Source organism: Anopheles arabiensis, chromosome 2, assembly GCF_016920715.1.
Source record: "Anopheles arabiensis isolate DONGOLA chromosome 2, AaraD3, whole genome shotgun sequence".
NCBI classification, from domain to species: domain Eukaryota; kingdom Metazoa; phylum Arthropoda; class Insecta; order Diptera; family Culicidae; genus Anopheles; species Anopheles arabiensis.
In genome coordinates this window covers 75,529,564-75,552,842 of record NC_053517.1, presented here as the reverse complement: position 1 = coordinate 75,552,842, position 23,279 = coordinate 75,529,564, and the positions used below count along the sequence as shown (strand labels likewise).

Genomic DNA, 23,279 nt, shown 5'->3' with positions numbered 1-23,279 from the left:
AACTTGCGAAATGGTACACCGAATCCCTGAAATACCCTTAAAGTTCGTATGGAAACGTCACGGCATCTAAAACCCAGTCACTCTGCGGTGAAAAGGTGGAATGTGACAAGGTTCCCTTTTTCGTGTGTATATCTCTATGAGTGTGTGTGTATGTGTGCCGAATTTTTGTCCCATGAACAACGCACCAGCGTTGTGAGCAAATACGGACCGCTCTAACCCACTCCTCCGCTCACACACCCGTGCAATCGATCGATTTCTACACCGTCGCGCAATCATTAGACTTGCGCGATGGTGGCAGCGACGAACCTGCTGCTGGCACGGTCGCGGCAATCGGGCGCGGCATGGTGGCGGCACCCTACATTTTGTCGTGCACGCAAATCGGTCGCGCAAGGACTAGAACCGCGGGTAGGCGCAGCACCAAACGAGTTGGCACCGCGTTTGGTGTTTGGCAATCGTGGCCCGATGGTGGCACGCCATAAATTAAGCCGTCATAAAATATGTACACCTTTAAATGGGACACAGAACGTGGCCGAGCACGCTGCTGTTGTGTGCAGAACGATGCTCTTGCGAAATGGATATTGTTGGTAAAAGGGTATTCATTAATGCGTGCCATTTACTTCCCACTTGATGAAAGGCGGAATTTTAATTGTAGATGGGTGTAGCAATTTAACTTCTGTTTTGTTTAGCTATTGGAAAATGTCAGCAAATAATGCTAAAGACACAATTCAACTATCAACAAAAACCCGCGCTTAAAAAGTACCTAGAAACTGCTTGCTATCATGCAGCATTTCACCACATTCCTGCTAATGAAATCGTTAGTAGAAAGCTGCAACTCCATGTACAAAGTGATGTCAATCAGCACTTAATAATTGTTTCTGTACTCGTACCGCCCATCTTCTAGCGATGCTTCCATGCTTCTCAAGTATACCCCCGTTGCAGCATGTGCCTATGTGTGGGGTGCTACTTCCTACCATTTTGTTATCGTACGTGTGCACGTGCTTGGCTGGTGAAATCATAAGTCGTTTTTGTGTTTTTTCTTTGTAAAGACTTTCCTCATTCCCATACCCAAAAGATCAATATGCAAATACCGAATCGCTTCGCGTGCTCCAACGTATGTGTGTGTATGTGTCGAATACAGCCAACACAGCCACCGTGGTGGCGTGGTTGACCTAGACCGTGGCGAAAGTTCCCTACTGCTACCGCTGTTTCTGTTTGCCGATTTGCCTTGACTCTCAGGTCCATGCATACGTTAACAGGTTGCGAACTAGCACCACTACCACCACCACCCGTAGGTAACACGACCCACATGAGGGGGATGCGGAAACGGGAAAAACATCGTGACACATAACTGTGTATGCGGGTCATGCCCAAGGGTAGATAAAAGCTTGTGTATGCGCAGCTTATCACAATACACGCATGGCGATCGCGCATACAAAATACGTACGTAGTATAAACATCATCCCCAACACGGTCGTGGGCTGTCCTGGGAAGGGAAAAGACAGCTCGCGCTTGAAATGAGGCGCATATTTTGAACCCCACTTGTCAAGTACGTGGTATTTGGATGCTTTTTTCGTTTTTAGTAGAAATCACAGCCCGTCCAAAAATTGGACAATGGCCGTCAACTGCCTCGGGGCAGCCCAACGTACACCGGGGGACGGTTCGGTATGCAGGCATTTCTATGCAAATGAAAACAAACGTGATTGTGTGGACACTTTCTCTTTATGTGTGACACAGGCTGGCTTGATCGAATGCCAGGCGGGTAGGATCGAAAGCTCGAGCGAAGATCACCGATCGGCGTGGAGATTCGATGGTTCCGGTTTTTGTGTTTTTGGTTATCTCTTACTCAGTTTCAGTTTGTCTCCTTTTCTCTCTCCCAGTCTCTCTCAGATGGCACAGGTGCCTCGCTTATGGTACGCCCTGCCCATTCGTGCGTCACGGCCAAGGTTTTAATTGGAACGCGAGCGGAAGGAATGTGTGTCCGTCTACATTTCGGGGGGCGAGGTCGGATGTGCTTTATTTCATTTCATTTCATTTTTCCTATTGCTGTGTTGTGCCACAGTTTTTCCACGGTGTGTTTTCCGTTTGGCGGTACCGTTTCCGTACCAGCAGCGCAGGTACGTCCTTGAACTCGGGTGGTGCACAACAGCATGTGCACAACAATGGCGTGTCGGTGGAGCTGAAATGGAGCGCGCGGGCCTTTTTTCGGTACTATTTGTTGCAGATCGCTTTGAAAGATATGACGCCGATAAAGCACCAATGGCACAGATATAGGCTTTCTGATGTTTTTTTTTTCGTCAATAGCAAGGCGAAGCCGTAAAACGTTTTGCTGCTTTTAGCGGCTTAACATTGAGCGTTTCCCATTTGTTGCGCCTGCAGCGACTACGCCCATCGAGATTTATTGGGTGTCAAGTGTGGAGTGGTTTTTGTTTCACTTTTACTCGTCGATCGGTCTTCGTCGTCGACTGATTGCTAGTAAGCTAGGATGTGTATGTGGATGAAGGTTTCGCCAAAGCATTTCAAGGGTTTATTTCGCCTCTGATGATTAAATGAAATAAAATAAAATAAAATATATAAAAAAGAATTCAATAACATTGCAATACAACGTAGACATTAAATTGAACGTTAGAAAAGCACCAGCAGCAAAACAATGATTATACCACAGTGCACCACCAGCGTCCACTCCAATGTTACAAAACGGTGGCTCGGCAAAGCAGTACCATAAAACACTATTTCAATGTTTTATTTATCAGTGCGATATAGAAATTATCTAATTATCTGCAGCTACTCAAAGCACTCCCCGCACTGCTCCGTGATCGTGGTAAATATGTTCACAGGCCGTTACCCACCCTAACGAGCGTACCTTTAACCGCTCCGTTTTGTGGCACCGATCGCTGGCCGATCGGACAGTTAGATAACTCCGCGCGGCAGTAGCAGTACAAAACAATAAACAGTAATTGTGGACATTGTTTGCATCTGTCCCGTGCGTTTAATTCAATTAGAGCTAATAATGTTGCAAAATGCTTTCGATCCCACATCCCGCCTTTTACACCCTGTCCAAACGCCCCCCCGAAAACAATTGAAAGAGTTGTGCGCTTTTTCCTCCACTCCTCTTTTTTCTGTATTTCCTTCCACTTTCCACTGGCACCAAACATTGACGCACCCTTTTGCGTAGTAAGTGTCGTCCCTCCCGAGCGAAACCCTCCCGAAAAATCTCCAGCTACACTAAATTGAAAACTGAACAGACCAACAAAACAAAAAGCACACTGATTGTTTTCCGTTCCTAAAAATGTTAAAATCTAGATTACGAAGTTTCTCTTACTTTCCGCCCGATTCACAAGCTCCGGCGGGCGCGAACCGATTGCTGAACAGCATCGATTTGTATGGACGCTCGTAGTTTTCTCCAAACAAAATCGTTGATCAATTTGCACTTCCCTTCCCTTTGCCTCTAGCTGAGTGGCCTCATTAACGGGCTGCGGGCTTCGCGAAGAGCCGGTCACGGGCAGTTGTGTGCTGTTCGACGCGTCTAGACGCGGTTTCAGGCTCATCTGCTTATCATGCCTATGCCACATATTCATGCGAATGCGCGATTAGCATCGGTTCTGCAGCGTTTTGCAGTGGTTGCACACACACAAAAAATGCTGATATTTCAATCAATTAGCTGCCTAACTAAAGGGCGCAGGAAAGTCTTTCGTCTGTTTGGAGGATTGGTTTTAAGGTTTATCGTGATGTTTTTCGTAAATGCATGTTCGATATGCATGATTTTTTAAAAGAGCAATTAAAGATAACAGGCAAACAAATATTTGCATGCGTCACAGTTGTGATCATCGTGTGGTTTACGATTGTACATATGCATATCACGCCACGGGCTTGGAGCAAAAATATCATGCAAAACAGAGGAAAAAGTAGATAAGGTTAATGAACTGACCAGTGTGAGTCTACTTCTTCTGATCGTGTTGTAGTAATTATACCTTCCTTAAAAAATATACTACAAATAAAACGCTGAGTATTTACAATTATCTTCACTGTTCCTATCCAAAAATAAGCAGTGATAAACTACAAATATTTGTTAGAGTGTACCATGCGTAACTGAGATATATCTGCATGTTCATACTTTCGAATGCAATGAGTTTATCGTTGCAGGACTTTTGTTGATCATACAATTGATCAACTAATTTCTGCATTGGATAAGTTTTAAAATCAATAGCTAAATATATGCTTCATAGCTGTTTTTATTTTTGCTTTAGCAGTTATTTTCTTCGGGACTCTAAAAGATATCTCTGTTATTCCATTGACATTTACTTTGTTATTCTGTAATGTGATTTATATTTCACTCATTTACTTATGGGCTTGGTTGGCTTAGTTTGTGACTGAATGCTTAACAAAAATAGCATAGCACGACAATCCTTCGTATGATGGGCTCGTTTCGTTCGAGATTCGCCACGAGACTTCTCCAAGTTATGGTACTAGGAAGTTTGTTGTTTGTAGTATTTCAGCCTGATCTGAAGCCTGTGGCAAAATTTGATTTGAATCGTTTGAAGCACATTCAAACACATACGTTAGTATATCATGAGATTGAAGATGTCCGTCTTGAGATAATGAAAAAAGCCCACTCATTCACATACCTATACCTATGATACATTATTTGTCGCGCCTTCGGGATAAACTGATGCTTATTTGCTGATATTAAAAGGTCAAATGGATCCGATAAAAATCCATGACAGCGACTGCTCCCACAAGGCCTTCTTCGAGCTTCGATTCTTATCGCACCTTTTCCACGTAGCAAGAACTGACTATTCGCTTGTGTAATAGAAAAAAAATGACATGGTAGTTTTACCAAGACGAAGATACGAACAAACTAATGTATCCAGTTTGTTAAGCTCACAAATAGGGCTAACTACGGTTAGGTAAGAGTTTTGAGGGATGAAAAAAGCAACTAACAGGTTTATGCTTAATTAGTATATTCGCCAAAGGAATGCTTAGCCCAATCGATACTGTTTACAATTACATGGTCACATAATGCACACAGGCCTACATTTTGTTTTCTTTTTCAACGTTAAGAAAAATCTTAAAAATCTATGGATTTGTAAATGCAACGACCATGAAAATGTTCATACATCATCTTAAACTCATGTTTTATCATCACATGTGTTGAAACTTTTAAGTTGCTATAGATTGTTATGTTTTTTCATGAAATAAAAACATGAGTTTTTTCGTGCAGTTTTGAAATGTTCGGGTAAGACGGACACCTGATATGGGAAAGATGGACACCATAAAGGGTAAGATGTGGACCTGTAGAAAACGTTGGAAATATAAGAGGTTTATACTATTTTGACACATCGTCGTCAACTCGTACGACTTAACAACATGTCCGTCATGGGTTCAAGCCCGAAATGGACCGTGCCGCCATACGTAGGACTGTCTATTGTGCTATGGTAAAAATAAGTCACTGAAAGACAAGCTCACTTCACTAGTGGGTACATTCAGGCCTTGACCAACAACGGTTGTTGAGCCAATGAAGAAGAAGAATCTTTTCTCAATTGCTGAATGATCATATCAATGCCTCTTTTTTGTTGATTAAAGTTGTCCAAGTCGTGACAAGATATTTACGTGAGGTTACGTGAAGTACCTAATCAGCATGGAGCGTATAATAACATAATGCATTAATGTTATTATGACCGGTGATTCATTTCTCGCTTATTTCAATACTTTCTCTAGTTGCTGGATGGTTAACATCTTCCTAATAATCTTATTTCAGGTATTTAATGGAATCTACTTATCTCCAAATGATATAAGAAGTTAAATAAATCAACAAATTCGGTGTCCATCTTTCCCTACGACAAAGTGTCCGACTTCCCTGCCTTGATGTCAGGATTCAAAAACCGCCAAAGAACAAGATTTTTATTGCTTTCATTCTCGTTCTTTCGCCAGTTTTTTTGCATATTAACACAACATCTCATTCATGAAATAAAATTTCCGAAAATATAAACAATGCAAGTTACCGAGCATAAGATCCGCAGTAGTCTTTAAAAATTTATTAATTATTAATTAAATTTATTATTAATTAAAAATTTGTTTTGTTCGTGAATTTTACTAATTTTGCATATATTTTGCTGAAAATGTTCTAAAATTTGTTGTTTTAATTTGAGTTTAGATGCTGCATTGTTGAATTATTCGAAAATTACCCTTTTCATGTAGTTACGAGACATGTCCATCTTATCCGCATACGCATTTCATATAGCAACACTATGCCGATGTATCTATAACATATTATGTTACTCTACTTACATTCGGTATTTATGTAATAGTTTAGTTTTGTTAAATTTTTGATAACAAATAAAACCTTTCAAAACTGTATATACAAATCTTTTCTACTATATAGAAAAGGGTTTAAACTTTTCAAAATTATTCCTTATGCAACATAAGCAGGGCTTGTAGGGCATAAAAGACTTTGCGTTAAGCCCCCATATTGAACTTTTATTTATCATTTCATAAGCAATGCTCCAGATTAAAGTTGACTTCACACTAAGTGATGTGTTGAGTGAGTGGTTAGGTGTTTAAAGATATCGATATTAGAGTTACATTACACAATGAACTAAAAAATCGAAACCTTCTATTGCCACACTTTTACGACATCTATTTTTACCTCTTTCTTCACGCAGGGTTCGTTTAACCTAGTGACATCGAACATACAGCAACGGTATCAAAGGTACAACCGGTCACCATGGATTGGTCGACGGGCGATCTGGTGTGGTTCGATCCGGGCCTCGGCCACCCGCTGCCGGGGGAGATCCAAGAAGTGCATCGTGCCGCTCAGATGATCATCGTGCAGGCACTTATCAACGGCAAGGTAGGTAGTTTCCAAACGCGCGCATCATTAACCATGTAAGTTTGACGCGAGCGGCGAGAGAAAAGGCTCACGCACGTATTGAGCGGCTTGCAAGAAGATGAAGAAGAAGAAGAAGATAACGAAAAGCTGGCAGCAGTGCAAAATGCAGATTTGCGATCAATTTGGGCCTATTATGGTGTTCGCACCCACGTACACACTGCACAAAAACAACTACAAAAAAACCGTTTTTATCGTTTTCCAAACTCACTTCCAAGAGATTGTTGTGTTCGTGTGTGTGATAGTGTGAGTGGCTTCTCGTTTGCTCTGTTGCGACTGCACGCGCAGTAATAGGAAAATTGCAACTGCACCCCACGGCCGCTCACACTCGCGTTTGCGGCTGGTCAAACTAGTTTCAAATGCGTGCGCGCAACTTTTCCACCCGATCGAGCGGGTGTTCGGGTTTTTCTTTGATACGGGTACGAAAAAGAGCATGTTCCTTTTGCACCATCGGCTGCACGGGTGTCCCAAAGGGAGTGCAAGAGCGAAACGGTTGCAGGCAAGGTTGCACTCTGTTGCAATTGCACATCTCTCCGGTTGGTCTGGCGTTGGCGGCCCGAGGATGCACAGTTGCACTGGAAACATTATCACGAACGAAAGCAAAAGTGAGTGTTGGCGTTGGTGCGCGCGTGCAGTTGACCTTAGAGTGGAACTGGGAAACTCCTGAAGTTTGTGCGAAGTTGTGTGCCACACGTGTCATTTTCCAGCCAACACGGTAACAACAGTTGGTTAGGCTGGAACACGTATCTCGGAAGTAGATTCCGTTCCGCTTCGGCACCGGTACGGTTCTGGATGCGGACGGTTAGCTTCCATCTGGAACCATGGCAAAGAGGCGGCACACCCTCGCCGAGTCAGTCGCTGTCCCTGCTGCCGCAGCGAATCAAGCGCCGCCAGCGGCGCATGGAAACGGTCAGTGAACTTTCTCCCAGCGAGGGAAAAGAAAGTTTCGTGCGACAGCAACCGGCCAGAATCAGGAGACCGCCACGCAACAAGCTGCTGCCGGACGACGTACCGCCGAATGTATGAAGTGATAAAGTGTTAAACCTGTACTTTTAAGACATGCCAAAGTGCCACATGGATGAAGTTGTTGATCGATTGTTTTTTGTTTTGTTTTTGTTTTTATGCTTTCAGCCGCAAACGTTCACCCTCGGGCCGAATGAGGGAAACATACGCGCCCGGCAGGATCTGGGCAAGACCGGCGTGGAGGATATGACCCAGCTGGAGGATCTGCACGAAGCGTCCCTGCTGTGGAACCTGAAGCTGCGCTACGACAACGGGCTGATCTACACGAACGCGGGCAGCATCCTGATCGCGATCAATCCGTACAAAATGTTCCCCGAATCGTACGGCATCGAGATGGCCAAGCTGTACTCGGGCCGGCCGCTGGGCACACTGCCGCCGCACCTGTTTGCGATCGGGTCGGCCGCACACGCGGCCCTCCCGTCGCCCCAGGTGGTCGTCATTTCGGGCGAGTCCGGGTCGGGCAAGACGGAATCGACCAAGCTGGTCATGCAGTATCTGGCGGCGGTAGTACCGGGCGGCGGTTCCGCCTCCACCGTCATCACCGAGCAGATACTGGAGGCCGCCCCACTGCTCGAGGCGTTCGGTAATGCGCGCACCGTGCGCAACGACAACAGCTCCCGATTCGGCAAGTACCTGGAGGTGTACTTCAAGTCCGGAGCGATCATCGGTGCCAAGATCACGCAGTATCTGCTGGAGAAGTCGCGCATCGTCACGCAGGCGGCCGGCGAGCGGAACTATCACGTGTTCTACGAGCTGCTCGGCGGGCTGGCCGAGCCGGAGCGCATGAAGTACGGCCTGCTGGAGGCGGACAAGTACTTCTACCTGAACCAGGGCGGTTCCGACTGTGCGCCGGGCCGGATGGACTGGGCCTCGCTGCAGAGCGCCATGCAGGTGCTCGGTGTGACGGAGAGCGAGCGCGAGGGGATCGTCAAGGTGCTGGCGTCGGTGCTGCACCTCGGCAACGTGTACTTCCACCGGCGCCAGCTCCGGCACGGACAGGAAGGGGTCGAGATCGGGTCAGACGCCGAAATCAAGTGGGCGGCCCATTTGCTGCAGCTGCCATCGGAGGGCATCCTGAAGTCGCTGACCTCGCGCATCACCGAGACGCGTTCGGAGCGGCTCTACACGCCGCTCGGCATCGATCAGGCGCTGGATGCACGGGACGCACTGGCCAAGGCACTCTACTCGGGGCTGTTTAACTGGTACGTACATACTGGCAGGTTGTTGCTCGCCTAAACGGTAGATGGCCGTGAAATAGCTTCTAGATCATAGGTTGGCATACTTAAAAAAAATGATTGAAATTTCTCGGAATTCGAGCCTTACCATATGAAAAAGATTGTTACTAATTTGTTTTTGTTTTAGTCACACTAAAACATGGGAATGAGTGATGTCGCTATTGAAATGGCAGATAGACATGAATGTGAAATCAAATTAAAATACAGCTTTCTGTGCCACAGGCCTTATTACAGGATTTTCTATGGTTTTTGGTTATTGGAGTGCTCGTTTCACGATTTGTATTTTTTAATCGTTATCACAATTTTCTCTTTGAAAATCAATTCAAATGATTCAAACAGATCTAAAAAATGCCAATAAATCCTAATACAAATCCCAAAAAACATTGGGAAATTATACAAAAATGTTTGAAAACAACCAAAAATCAAGGAAATACTTGTATCCCGTGTGGCCCGCACACTCTAACCTGTAATCTGTAGCGAGACAGGGTTTTCCAAATCACTTTCGAATGTGTTTATCATTATTCCTTGCCTCCAAGATGTTTTTCAGCAGCTGTTCAATGGTGTATTTGCATCATAATAAAATTTAAGTTCTTACACATGATTTTCAACACATCACAAATAACTATCAATCTTCATCCAGCTTGTAACTTGTTGAAAATTATGTGGAAAAATTGAAACATTATTGTGAAAAAATACAACATTTAGCTGCTGTTGAAAAACATCTTGCATGCAATGAAAAATGTCGTAGCCATTGGAAATTGACTCGGAAACCCCTGTAAGACTATAGTGAATCCCAACAATTGTCTCTATCCGAGTGACATTGTCCGAGTGAGTCCAATGTCTACAACATTTTTCAATGCCTGCGAGGTGTTTATCAACAGATGTCAAATGTTGTATTTTCATCATAAACATTGTTCTGTTTTTTCGCATGATTTTCAACACATCACATGCTGGACTGAGTTTGAGAGTTCTTTGTGATGGATTGAAAATCATGTGAAAGAATTGAAATTTTATTTTGAAGCAAATGTAACACGTGAAAAACATCTTGCCGGCGATGAATAATGCTGGGTACATTGGAGATTAGCTACGATACCCCTGTATTTCTCTGCCATGAGGTATTTATAATTAATCATTCATAGATGTCTGAATCCGGCTAAAGCTTTAGTTAGTTTTCACGGCAAATATATTGTCCAGGACTGACTATCCGACTGCGTGGTGCTGAATAAGTCTCGAAAGGCTGTATAGGCCGCCATGTCCACGTAGGACGTTACGCCAAATAGAAGAAGACAAAGCAGAAGATATCGTCATGAACATCTTGAAATCAACATTTACATTTATTGTCAAGGATGCAGCACAAATCTAGAAGTAGTTTTCACTTGTTTCATTGCTAGTAAAAATTGTTCTGCTTCATGCATCTATTGAATACTCCGAAGAGGGTTTCTTTAGTTTTTAGAACTATAACGGAAAACAAGACCTTTGAATCTTTTCACAAGCCTTTCTAGATTCAATATTTTCTGATATTAATATAAACAACTGCAGGAACTTGCGTTGCGTCTTTGCATGTAAGCTATTTAATTGGTATATCCCAATTGTTTCAATCTTTATCTAAAAGGAACAACTCTTTTTGATGTTGAAATCTGAAGAAAGGCGACAAGATTGTTCACTTTACATCCTTCTATTTCAATTCCACGAAAGTTAATAATGTTTCGGTTAGTCACACGAACTAACCGACCCCTGCTCTAGATTTGGAGCTTTTGTTGTAGTTCATTAGTTTTGTGTTCTATTGTATTATATTATATTTATTCCTATTACGACTATTACATTGATACGCGGGAGGATGGTGAGCTGTTGCTCCGAACGCGTCGCGGACCCGAATGCCCCTTAATCTCTTCTAATCTCTCTCTCTCGACCTCTCCCTACGTTCCCTCTCGTTGCCGATCGGTACCGAGAGATCGATCTCCATCGGTACCGAGATGGTGGGCACTCGTGCTCGTCAGCCGACGAGAGATCGCTCTCGCGGAGAGCGCACCTGAGTGCCCCGCTTGTAATGCATCCAAGAATTAGTAACATTTTCCACCCTTTCTGCCCTTCACTACCCAGGCTTGTGCTGCGGATCAACTCGATCGTGCACCGGGGCGGCACGCACGACGCGCAACGGCTGTCGATTCTGGACATCTTCGGGTTCGAAGATTTGGCCGAGAACTCGTTCGAGCAGCTGTGCATCAACTACGCGAACGAAAGCCTGCAGCTGTACTTTAACAAGCACGTGTTCAAGCTGGAGCAGGCGGAGTACGCGCGCGAGCGGCTCGAGTGGACCAACCTGGAGTGGGAGGACAACCTGCCGGTGATCCATCTGCTCGCGAAGAAGCCGGTAGGCATCTTCCACCTGCTGGACGACGAGTCCAACTTTCCGCGGGCGAACGATTCCAGCTTTCTCGAGAAGTGCCACTACAACCACGCGCTGAACGAGCTGTACTCGAGGCCGCGGGTCGGCGCGCAGGAGTTCGGCATCACGCACTACGCCGGCCAGGTGTGGTACTGCGTGGACGGGTTTCTCGAGAAGAACCGGGACGCGCTGCGCATGGACGTGATCGAGCTGCTGAGCTCCAGCACGGAGCCGCTGGTCGGCGAGATGACCAAGCAGTTGCGCGCCCAGCGGGATGTGGGCAAAACGCTGCCCAAGGGCTCGAACGGGCGCTTTGTCACGATGAAACCGCGCACACCGACGGTGGCGGCGCGCTTCTCCGACTCGCTGCAGCAGCTACTGCAGTCGATGGCCAAATGCAACCCGTGGTTCGTGCGTTGCGTCAAGCCGAACAATGACAAGCAGGCCCTGCGCATGGACATGCCATGCGTGCTGCAGCAGCTGCGCTATCTCGGCATGCTGGACACGATCAAAATCCGCCAGTCCGGGTATCCGGTGCGCCTTCGCTTTCAGCACTTTGTCGAACGGTATCGCCATCTGATGAGGACGCCCCTGCCGAAGGGCACGCCGTACCGGGAGCTGTGCCGCTTCGTGCTGGACGAGCTGCCGGGCACGACGACCGAGGGGCCCGACTTCCAGCTGGGCGCAACGCGCGTATTCTTGCGCGAAGCCCTCCACCGCACGCTGGAGGCGAGCCGGGCCGACCGGCTGCGGCTGGCGGCCGTCACGATCCAGCGCACCGTGCGCGGCATGCTGGCGCGCAAGAAGGTGCAGCGCGAGGTGCGCGGTGCCGTCACGATACAGCGCTACTGGCGCGGGTACCGCGACCGCAACCGGTACCTCACGATCAAGAACGGCGTCGTCAAGTATCAGGCCCTTTACAAGGGGCACATGCAGCGCAAGCGGTACGCCAAGCTGAAGAACGAACTGAAGCGCCGCCGGGAGGCGGAACGACTCAAGAAGGAGCGGACAGCCCAGCGGCTGGCCAAGGAGCAGGTGGAGCGCGGTTCCGCCGTACCGCTCGACATACCGGCCGAGTTGGCGTTCATCTTTTCCAAGTCGGAGAACTGGTCAGGCCAGCAGAGCGATCGCAATCTGGTGAAGGTGGTGGGGACCGTGCCCGGACCTCCGTCGGCGGCCGATCTGCCGCCCGACCTGGATCAGTTCGCGTTCGGCAAGTTCAGCTCGGTGTACTGTAACGGGGTCAAGCTGGCACCGCGCCGTGACATCATCAGCGCGCCGTTCCTGTCGCGGGCCGCCGCCCGCGACCAGGACTTTAAGGACGCGATCGCCATCTTCAAGCTGATCATCCGCTGGACGACGGACGCGACGATGGACGCGAATCGGGAGAAGATCCTGGCGGACTACATCGTCCACAAGGGGCTGTCGTCGCGCGGGCTGCGGGACGAAATACTCGTGCAGATCTGCAACCAGGTGTACCGGGCGGACGAGGCCGCGGCTGAGAAGCTGTGGACGCTGATGTCCCACTGTCTGTCCGCGTTCCAGCCGGGCTCGGCGTTCAGCAAGTACTTGATCAAGTTCATCGTGGACAATGCGCCCCCGAACACGAAGGAGCAGATCCTGAAGAAGCTGCTGCGGAACGCTAACGCCGGCCAGACGAACCCGTGCCGGCTGTTCCCGCCGGCCTGGCTCGAATGGCGCGCCTCGTCTCGGCTGGCCGACACGGCGCTCGGGCTGAACCTGCCCGACAACAGTGTGCAGACGGTGGCGGTCGATTCGTGGACGACGTGCGAGGAGGCGGCCGCCCTTGCCATCTCCTCGTTCGGCATACCGAACCTGGGCTGGACGGTGGTGATCGACGAGTCGGACCAGATGACGGACTCGTGCGGGCTGGACTTTGTGCTCGATTTGGTGGCGGAGAAGGAGCTACCGCCCGCCTTCCCGGCCGTGCGAAGCGATATACTGCGCTGCGGCAGGAAGGGTGGTGCGCCGAGTGCCGCCACGGCTACGCACGACTCAACGGCGGAGCCGAGCAGCCCCAAGCGGCCGCAGGTGCCGCCGCCCGAGCCACCGTCGATGAAGCGCAGCTCGCACGAGATACAGCTCGTACCGGTTGCGATCGGCAGCGGCACGAAGAAGCACGAGCCGGCCGAGTACGGCGGCGGTGGTGGTGGTGCCGCCTCCCACATGGAACCCTCCAGCGCGGGCAGGAAGACGTCACACGATGTATCGCTGTCGCGCCATAAGCTGCGGGAAGAGCGTGCTTTCTACGAGGATAAGAGCCGGTCGCGCTCGCTGGACGATCTGCTGGCGGGCGAGGCGGACGACGCACTGCTCGCACCGGATGCGGACGAGCCGGAAACTTCGCTCACGCTGACGCTGGCCGAGAACCGGATCGGCAACAAGTACCGCTCGGTGGACACGATCGCACCGCTCAAGGAGCAGCATCCGCGCTTCGTCAAGTCCCAGTACGCCGGCAAGCGTTCGTCCGGCTCACACTCGCTCAAGTACGCGGAGAAGTCGGAGTTTAGCGTACGCTCGTCCGCCATGTCGGACACTAGTGAGGCACCATCGTTGGCGAGCCACGTGCGACGCGTGCGAGTGCCGTCGCAGGCATCCGACGTCGACCAGTTTCTGGACGATCTGTTCAGCCCCGTGCTGGACGGATCGCTCGACGAGCTGTCCGACGCCCGCTCCCTGGCGGCAAGCATCCGGGGTGGAGCGCAGTTTGTGAGCGAGCTGCTTGCCACTGTCCGTACCGACCGCTCGCTAACTGACCTGGAGCAGTCGGCCGTGTTGGCAAGCGCTACGCAGGGTGGCACCACCCACCAGGCGAAGAATGCCACCTCGAATGGGTTCACGCCGAGCGCGCCGAACCCGATCGCGCCGCTGTCACCGCCGGTCAGCTCGTCCGGCTCGCTGCTCATGATGGGCTCGGTCAGCCCGGATGTGGTCATGCCGGTGTTTACTATCCCGCCCGGCGTGGACAGCACCGCCTACCAGCAGCAAATGCAGCGTGCCTTCCTCCAGTCCGCGATGGCCCAAAACATCCAGATCCAGCAGCAGTTGATGGCCCAAAACCAGGCCCTGCAGACGCTGCTCACGCAGCAGGACGGGGCCGGTCCATCGTCCTCCTCGCCGCCGGCCAACCCGGGTGCCGCTTCACCGAAGCATAGCGGCGCCACCGGCTCGCCCACCTCCGTGCAACATTCGCCCATTCGCAAGATGAGCGCCAAGGCCGGCGGCCGTAACGATTCGACCGACCGTCCGATCGGTCCGCCTGCCACATCCACCTCCTTCTCGGACATGCTGCGCAACCGCAAAGACTCGTCCTCGTCCAACCTGATACCACCGCCGCCACCGCCACCGCTCCCACCACCGCTCGAGCTGAAAGATCCGTTCGAGGTGCGCCCCTTCCTCGATCCGTACGGGCGGGCGAAAACCGTGCGCATCGGTAAATGGCGCTGGCCACCGCCGCAAGGCGTCACCGCCAGCACCGAGACGGAGGAAACGTTCATCCAGTTCAAGATGACGCGCCAGAGCAATCGCAAAACGACGCCGCAGTCGCAGCATAGCAGCAGCAACCTCGACTCCCCGATCGGCTCCCCGAACGGGGTCGAGTGGGAGGAGTTCGAGATCGACCAGAAGCTGCAGGAGCAGGCGGCACGCGAGGCCGATGCGGGCGGCAAGGGTGGGGGAGGCAGCGGCCAACAGCCGGGCGGTGCGGCACGGACAGCCAAGCGCAGCTTCGACATCGGGGCCGATCGGCCCGCTCCGAACAGCGTCGGCAAGCTGAAGCTGAGCAACGAGATGCGCCAGCGGCTGGAGCAGGTGACCGCGGGCCACTCGGTCCGCTCGTCCAGTGCCAAATCGGACCGGCCCGAGCGCACGCCGGCCAAGCTGGAGGATACGCGGCGCATGATGCTGGAGCAGCAGCTCGGCGGCATGAACCCGCCCGGCGGCGCCAAGTCGCCCGGTGGCGATGCGGTGCCGTCGGTCAAGACGCAGGTGCAGCGGATGGAGGCAAGCAAAAAGGGTGCCCCAGCAACGGCCTGGCCCACGGTAAGTGTGGTTGTGCGGTTGCGCGCACTCAGGAAGAGCTGAATGTGCTGATCCTGTTTGGTTGATTTTAGGTATTGCCACCAGCACCACCCGGGCCGGCACCGCCACCACCGATCAGACCGCCGACGTCTACTCCACCGGCTCCGCCGCCACCGATCCACGGCAACATGATGGCCGCCCAGAACGCGCACCAGCAGAACCAGTCGGAGATTCCGTCGTTTGTGCAGCGCCAGGAGCGGGACACGTTCGGTGCCAAGGATAGCTTCATGGACTCGTGGGGTCGTGCCGAGGCGGCTAAGCTGGATCTGGTCTACGAAACAAGTAAGCATTCACTCATTTCCAACAAAAGAACATATTTATCATTTAATACACTTTTATGAACTTTTTTGGCCTGTCAAGAGGTGGTAATGACGTAATGGTGATCAAAAAGAGATAGTAGGTGGCTTTAAGGTGATTTTTTAGTTAGTAGTAAGATTAAAATACTTGTAGAATATGTTGAAACTTCAAAAGACATAGACGACAAAGGTTCATTAGAGCTATACTGTCGCCTTTTAAAGTCAATACTTAAGAATTCAAAATGTCTTAGTGTCCTAGTTGGTAAATTCATAATTCTGGTCAGCAAATCTGGGGAGCTAATGGCATCCGAGAGCATTTTTGCCATAAATACACTTCAGGCAACCCTGCGTCGTTATTTTAATGACTGTATTACCGACATTAAGCACCAGGAGCATAGCGCCAGGGGCTGTTTTTGTTTTGTTTTCAAACAAGCTAGTATATTTTCTTTAATGACTCAAGCTCAAGGGAATTAAGACAATAACGATCAATTGTGATAGTTGAGTGGCGGTTAACGAAACCTAGCATTGCATGGGCTTTGCTCAAAATTGTCTCATAATACAAAAATTTAAAGTATACCTGTTTGATATGGCTTCTCGCATGTTACGCAATATAACGTTTGCATTAAACAATGGATAAAAATGGAGCCGGTAGTAGGCAAAAAAAAACTGAGAGGGATCATTTCTTTCCATGAGGAAGGTAATTATTTAAGCTTTCTTGCAAAAACAAATCTACGACTTTACGAGCAGCCTTTCGTGAGCTATCCGGAATTTTCGCCTTAGCGCACTGAGACATGCGTGCAGGCATGTATTGAAGATCTACCTCTTCCTCTTCAGTTTTCGCAACAAATTTGTCAAACTCGTTTTGGGTCGTGGGCCGGATTACGGTTCAAAATATTCTCGGGGCCGCAGTTGAGCAGCGATCATATTCAATTGCTCCAGATATCTGCTATCTTTAAAGCTACCTGGACATTTCTTTAAACTTCGTATATTGCCTTCACACAATGACACACGAAGTACAAATGCTGCATTTTGACAACGGTAATAACTAACAACTATAAATCAAAATTTATTACTACACCGTCAAATATTGGATGGATATGTGGCCATTTTGTTGAGCAAAAGGGACTACCAGCATACAGTCGACCTCATACAGTTCTTACTTTTTTTTAGTTCTTGGTTTTTCATGGTTAAATCGACCTGGTTATATCGAATATACCGACCTGATTTTTGCAGAACCATATCTAAAAAGTGCCCTCATCAATAAAGTGAAGAAAGTGGTATTCCAATACTTCAATTCCGAACTTTCCGAACTAAATGTCGTAAAATGGTTGAAAATATTGATAGTCTGACTTTAGATTGCTCTTAGGAAACAACTACTAAAACACTTGCTACATGCCTTCCGCAACAAGTAACTATGTGTAACTTACTTCACTCTTCTAACTTAATCGAACTATTAAAACTGAAACCTTCTTCCTCAGTGGATAAACATTAATACACCCGTTTTTCTTATCTTATAATTTACAATCTATCTCTGCTCCATTCAAATAACTATAAAAGTTCTTCTCGGGCCGGATTGAGAGCATTCGCCGGCCAGACATGACAAACGTTTGGTGTAGAGCTTGTTGATTTTGCATGGAATTTGCAGAAAATTTGCATGGAACGCAGCTCGGGGATTTGGGACCGGTTCGCGTACTGGGGTTTCATATCATAAGTTCAGTCGAAATTCACCTAAAATGCATTGAGTTTAGCGTCATTGCAGCCGCTACGAAGCCTGTGAACCCGATTTCTACTTCCTGATATGTTTTTTTATGTTTCCCAAGTACTTATTCAATGTTTGGCGGGCTGCATCGACCTACCTACCGCCGCGATGTAGCCACTTGTCTCTCGTACTTCAATTTCAGCTTCCTTTGGAACATCAAGTCAATAAAGGTAGTCGGCCATTCGGTACCGGGCTTTCATTCGGTGCTCTGATTATTGTCTAATAGTACCAAGATGTTATAGGAGCCTAAAGGACTCATAGCTATTATTTTTTACGAAGAATTTCTTGTTTAATAGATAAGAGCTTAGTCATGACAGTCCCGTGTGTGTTAATTCCATACGCTGAAGCTTAGCAAGGAGTATTGAGTGATAAACTCGGTCGAATGCGTCCTTCAAATCTATGTATAAGGTATCTTCACCTGATTTAAGTAATTAATTGAGTCCGATATCTTTTTTGCAGGTTTCAAGAAGGAAATGATTATCGAACGCGAGCGATCCCGGTCAAGATCACGTTCCCGTGATCGGGAGAACTTCTCCGAATCGGTCTGGGATCGCTCGGAAGTCGAAGGTCCGTCGTCCACATCGAGCGATCCACGCGATCGCGATCGTGGCGACAAGGAGCGGGAGGCCCGTGAGCGCAACTACGAGCTGACCCAGCTGCAGCGTGAGAAGGAAAGCAACAAAGTGTTCCACCCGTCGTCCTACACGAAGGACAAGCAGCAGCAGCAGCAGCAGCACTACCAGCAGCAGCAGCACCAACAACACCACCAGCAGCAGCAGCAGCAACAACAGTCGCAATACCAGCAACAGTACCAGCAGCAGCAGAAACAATACTCCGCGAACGCGCCGGGCTCGGGCATTGCCACCTTCAAGACGCACATGGTGCAGAAAAGTGTCCAGGAGCGGGAGCGCAAATCGTCGGCCGCCACCACGAACGGTTCGGTGTACAGCGAGAAGCTGGACGATGGGGCAATGGCCGATCCGCCCGCACCCGTCCTGCCGGTGCAGATGAACCCGTCGCTGAAGGCGCCGGCGGCCGCCTGCCTGACGTACAACCGCGTCACCTGGACGCTGCGCGTCCGCAAGGAGGTGTTCCGGCCGAGTGAAACGGTGACGGCACCGGCCGCACTCGATCTGCTGTTCAACCAGATCACGGCCGACGTGTTCGGGGTCACGCCGTGCATGCGAATATCGCCGCAGGAGAAACGGCTGGCGGTCAATCTGCTCAGCAGCCACGGCATCACGGCGAACGGGCACAGCACCGCGAAGCAGCACGTGCGTGCCATCGTCAAGCGCCACGTGCTCGATATGGCCCGTGGCTGGCCGCTGTACTTTGCGCGGCTGTTCGTGATGAACGGATCGCCCTCGATCCAGGAGGGTACGCTGCTGGCCGTCTCGCATATGGGCGTGTATCTGGCAAGCAAGGAGCCCGAGTTCCTTTCGATTCAGCGCGCCATTCCGTTCGATGACATACAGAGTGTTACCACGCTGCCGCGGCCGCTCACGCTGCAGCTGACGCTGAAAACCGGCGCCCGGCTGGTGATGCACGCGTCGAAGGCGAACGCGATCCAGGTGATGGTACAGTCGTACCTCGCCGAGTACCGTCAGGTAAGGCTTGATAACTTTATTTTATGTTTTTGCTTCGTTTGCGGATATTGCTGGCAAAAAGAGAGAGAAAAAGGTTTGTTTGGAACGACTCTTTTGTTGTTTATACATACCAGGCACGACCCACGGAATCAGGTTGCTGTGTATTATTTACACAATTCGTAAGGTAAACTTTGTGATTGCATGTAAAGGTTTAATTTATTGCGCAAGTTATTTTTTTATATATTACATAACCGCAAAACATCAAAACTGATGTATAAAAAAAATAAAGCGAAACTAGTGTCGTGGAAGCACGTAATAGGATAATAGCGTTGGCATCGAATATTTACAAACATGTTTTACACTTGCATGTTGATAACATTCGTCAATTCTACAATCATTTCTATTTTTTATTGAACATGTTTTTACTTTCTTTCCCATTATATTTATATTTAATTTTTTTATTTAAAAAGTTGTTTATACCTATTAATTTAGCCCTATGACATCATAAAACAGTCTGATATGTTTGTAGTTTTCAATATAAGGATTGTTTTATATTTGTGCAACATCCTACATAAACTTTTTTTTTTGCTCAAAGTCAGCGCTAATATTCGTTCTTGCTCTGCCACTACCATATAATGACTTTGGTGTTATCGCTTTTTTGGTTGGTTTTGGTTTTTGGTTTTGGTGGTATAATGTGGCAGACTATTAAGTGAATAATATCTTTGCGGTGTATGAAGTGAATAAAATAATCACGAAGAGTTGTTTGGATTTGTTTGCGATTGAACTCTTTGTAGCAACTCATACTCATTCACTGTGAATGATATCGCTAGTGATGTCACTAACCGTTTTGTTAATTAAATATCGATGAGTTATTAAACTCTACCGTCCTCTCCACTTATTAAAAGTGGCTGAAATCAATTGAGACTTAAGTAGCTCTTTGAAGAATTGAATCTTGATAAATCATTTTAAACTTTGGACCGTTACTCGTGAATAAAAAAAATCCTTTAAAGTTAAGCGTCGTCTCAGCAGGTATTGGTGACTTCTAGAGGAAAAGAATAATATAATTTACTCGCCATTCTAACTGATTCGCTCTAAATTAACTTTCACTACTGAGAGGTCTTTTCCTTCATTAGTTTAAATTAATGCCGCCCGAGGTGTCATTATGCAAATGACTATTAGTTGATAGACCTCTCAATTTTCTCCAACGCACTTTTAAAACTTTAAAAGCTAAGCTAGCTTTTAAAAGGCTTTTTAATCATCAACTGCTCAGCTGTTCAACAACATTACTGTTCAACTTTTTTTTTGTTGAACAGTATAGAACATATCGGCCAATTCCTTGACATAGCCGTTCGATAGTCGTTAAAGTATAATAATCGCACAACAAAGTGAACCATATATTTTTTAAACGTCGCTTATTTTGCTTTAATTTTTAAATAATGACTTCAATGAACTTCAGGACTGTTTAATGATGCACATTAAGTCTGCCATGCAATTTAATGTGAAATCTAATTCTCCTAAGCCAAAATAATCAACCATCTGATAATGATGCACAGCCGATACGTTCAATATTCATTGTCTTTAATTTGTTGAACGAAAGCGAAACCATTCAACAGTTTCCAATTATTCATCTGTCATAAAGCACAATCCTTATCCTGGCATCACGAAGCGTGCTAATTACCTCACATTAGTATGCACATTTTGCCACATTTTCACCCAGCTCGCCGCTATACTTTCGAATGCAGCCGCGTGTGAAATGCAGTCCTAACCAAATAATTATGGAACAATACCAGTTGGGTGCAGTCGGTGCCACGCAGTTGCATGCACATCCACCGCTTAAGTTGCCTATAACGCCCGGAATGATTCCATCCGACCGCGAAGGATTATATCATACATGCGAGATGATCATCTTTAAAGACTCTCACCCCCATCCTTCTTCCAAATGAGCCATTCGTCGCGTGGCGCTGTCGATCGCGCTGGATCATCGCTGCCATCGTCCAACTCCCATGCATGCGGACGATTAAGTTATGTATTGGCTTCGTTTCACCTTGACGCGATCGTGAAGTTCATTAACGGACGCATTGAAAATTATTCCAGTGCGCGCGGAAAATGAAGGCAAGGACGAAGTGAAGACAAACCAAACAAACCCTCGGAGCAGCAGAGAGGGGGGAGGGCTTTTAAAACCAAGCGTGGCGTGTGAAGAAATCGATCGATGATATGTGCTGTGGGATGCATGGGGCAGCGCAGTAAAAGTGAGAAAGTTGGCAATTATCTGCATCCGGATGTGTTGTCACCGCCTGCACGATGCGTAACCAACTAGCCCGGCGGACACTTTTGCTGCGATGCAGCGTTAATGCTGTAATAAAAACACGTTTTGGAAAGCCACCGAATGACGTCTGAAGCCATCCGATGGACAATTTGTTATCGTTAGTAACTCGCCAGCTCGATAATTCTATGGCAATTTTTCTGGATTATTGCTTTGTTTTATTGTAGTTATATGAAATAGCTAAAACCATTCATCATACCTTCCTCGTTTACGAATGCTTCAGCATGCATTACTATCATTGGCACATAAATCCTCAACATGCTTTTAATAAATTAACGGGTATAGTTCAGTTAACCAGCGAAAAAAAAACAAACCGTCAATCATTCCTACTTCTTGCAGTAGTTGCACATATGCTCACAGCAAACAGGACAGCCATCGAATGATCTAGGCGCCAGTGAGCAGGTGGAAGATGATACTGAAGATACAGAGACAGTTGAAAAAACGAGAGAGAGAGAGAGAGAAAAAAACACACTCAAATTCCAACTAACTCTTCAATCAAAGATGGAAAAGATTGTGTCAGTGGGCAAGCAGAAGCGAACGAAGATATCGAAGGAAACTTGTGAAAAAGAGCACCACCAAAGACTGATGGAAAACTCCGCATCGGCAAAGCAAAGCAATGAGATGAGACTGTGAGATATTAAAAACGAGGCGAGAGACTTGAGCGGCGAAAGAAACGAACCCCCATACTTCAGTCGTTAGGAAAAGTCGGGGAAAAGTATCAACTGTACCGATCACTTCAGACCACAGCTTACAAGTCTGCAAACTCTGGAAAGATGCCACAGGAGAAGGACTGCATGTGTGTGTGTGTTGTACTTTCTCGAAGCTTCAAAAGAAATTGAACGCCTGAAAGCGTGATCCTACCACACTTGGCCGGAACAGTTCCGGTGGGGTCAGCCTCCCCCCCCCGTGCCGCCGTCTCACAGATCGAATATCGTGCGTACACTCCAACGACGCCCGCTGCGCGTGACGGATAACGTCACCAAGATAAGACAATCCGCCGCCCTCATCCATACGCGTGCGAGCGCGAACGACTGCGCACGTGCGCGAAGGGTGCCGTTGCGTAGGTGTTGTAAAGTCGTTGCGGATTGAGGGGAGGGGGAGGGTTGGATTTTTGTTTTTAATCTGCCCACCGTTTTAGCTTTTTCGACACCATACCACCGAACGGCGCAGCACCACCAGCTCCAGGGCCCGAGAGTGGTCGAGAGTTTTGGGTGAGATTTTGCACAGGCTTTTACGCAGATGGCGGAGGTTGCAGAGCGTTACGCGGGTTGGCACGTTCTCTCCGTCCAATAACTTTCCATTCGGGTTTTCTTCGGGGCGGAGTGGTGTCCGGGGGAGGGAAACGTTCGCGAAGTAGTCGCTGCAACAACCCCTAAAACAGGCTTCGAAAGCATAACGCAGCAGCAAAGAGAGCAAAAACACATTTGTCTGACTCGCGCGCGCTCTCTTTCTCCCTCTCTCACTCTCTCTTTGGCGCTACTTCTTTCTCGTTTGGGGCAGAAAGCATTGCGCTCTTTTTCCCATTTTCTGGCCTGAGGGAAGGAAAGGGGGTATGCTGCTTTTTTATTATGATCTTCATTTTACGGTGGCCGCTCTTGCACACACACGCACAGAAAACCTGCCGGGGTCCGTCAGCGGTGGCGTTCGACGCGAACAGTTAGTTCACATTCGGACCGCGATCGTTCAA

At 48.2% G+C, this 23,279-nt stretch overlaps 1 protein-coding gene across 1 annotated transcript in view; it reads left to right on the top strand.

The window, feature by feature from the left end:
- Positions 1-23,279, top strand: part of LOC120906481 (unconventional myosin-XV) — a 37,373-nt gene that overhangs the window by 1,599 nt on the left and 12,495 nt on the right. Inside the window, exons 2-6 of the mRNA XM_040318204.1 lie at positions 6,660-6,847; positions 8,015-9,108; positions 11,242-15,589; positions 15,661-15,910; positions 18,143-19,290. Coding sequence (XP_040174138.1) covers positions 6,722-6,847; positions 8,015-9,108; positions 11,242-15,589; positions 15,661-15,910; positions 18,143-19,290 — 6,966 coding nt within the window. The 5' untranslated portion in view covers positions 6,660-6,721. The remainder of the gene's footprint in view (positions 1-6,659; positions 6,848-8,014; positions 9,109-11,241; positions 15,590-15,660; positions 15,911-18,142; positions 19,291-23,279) is intronic.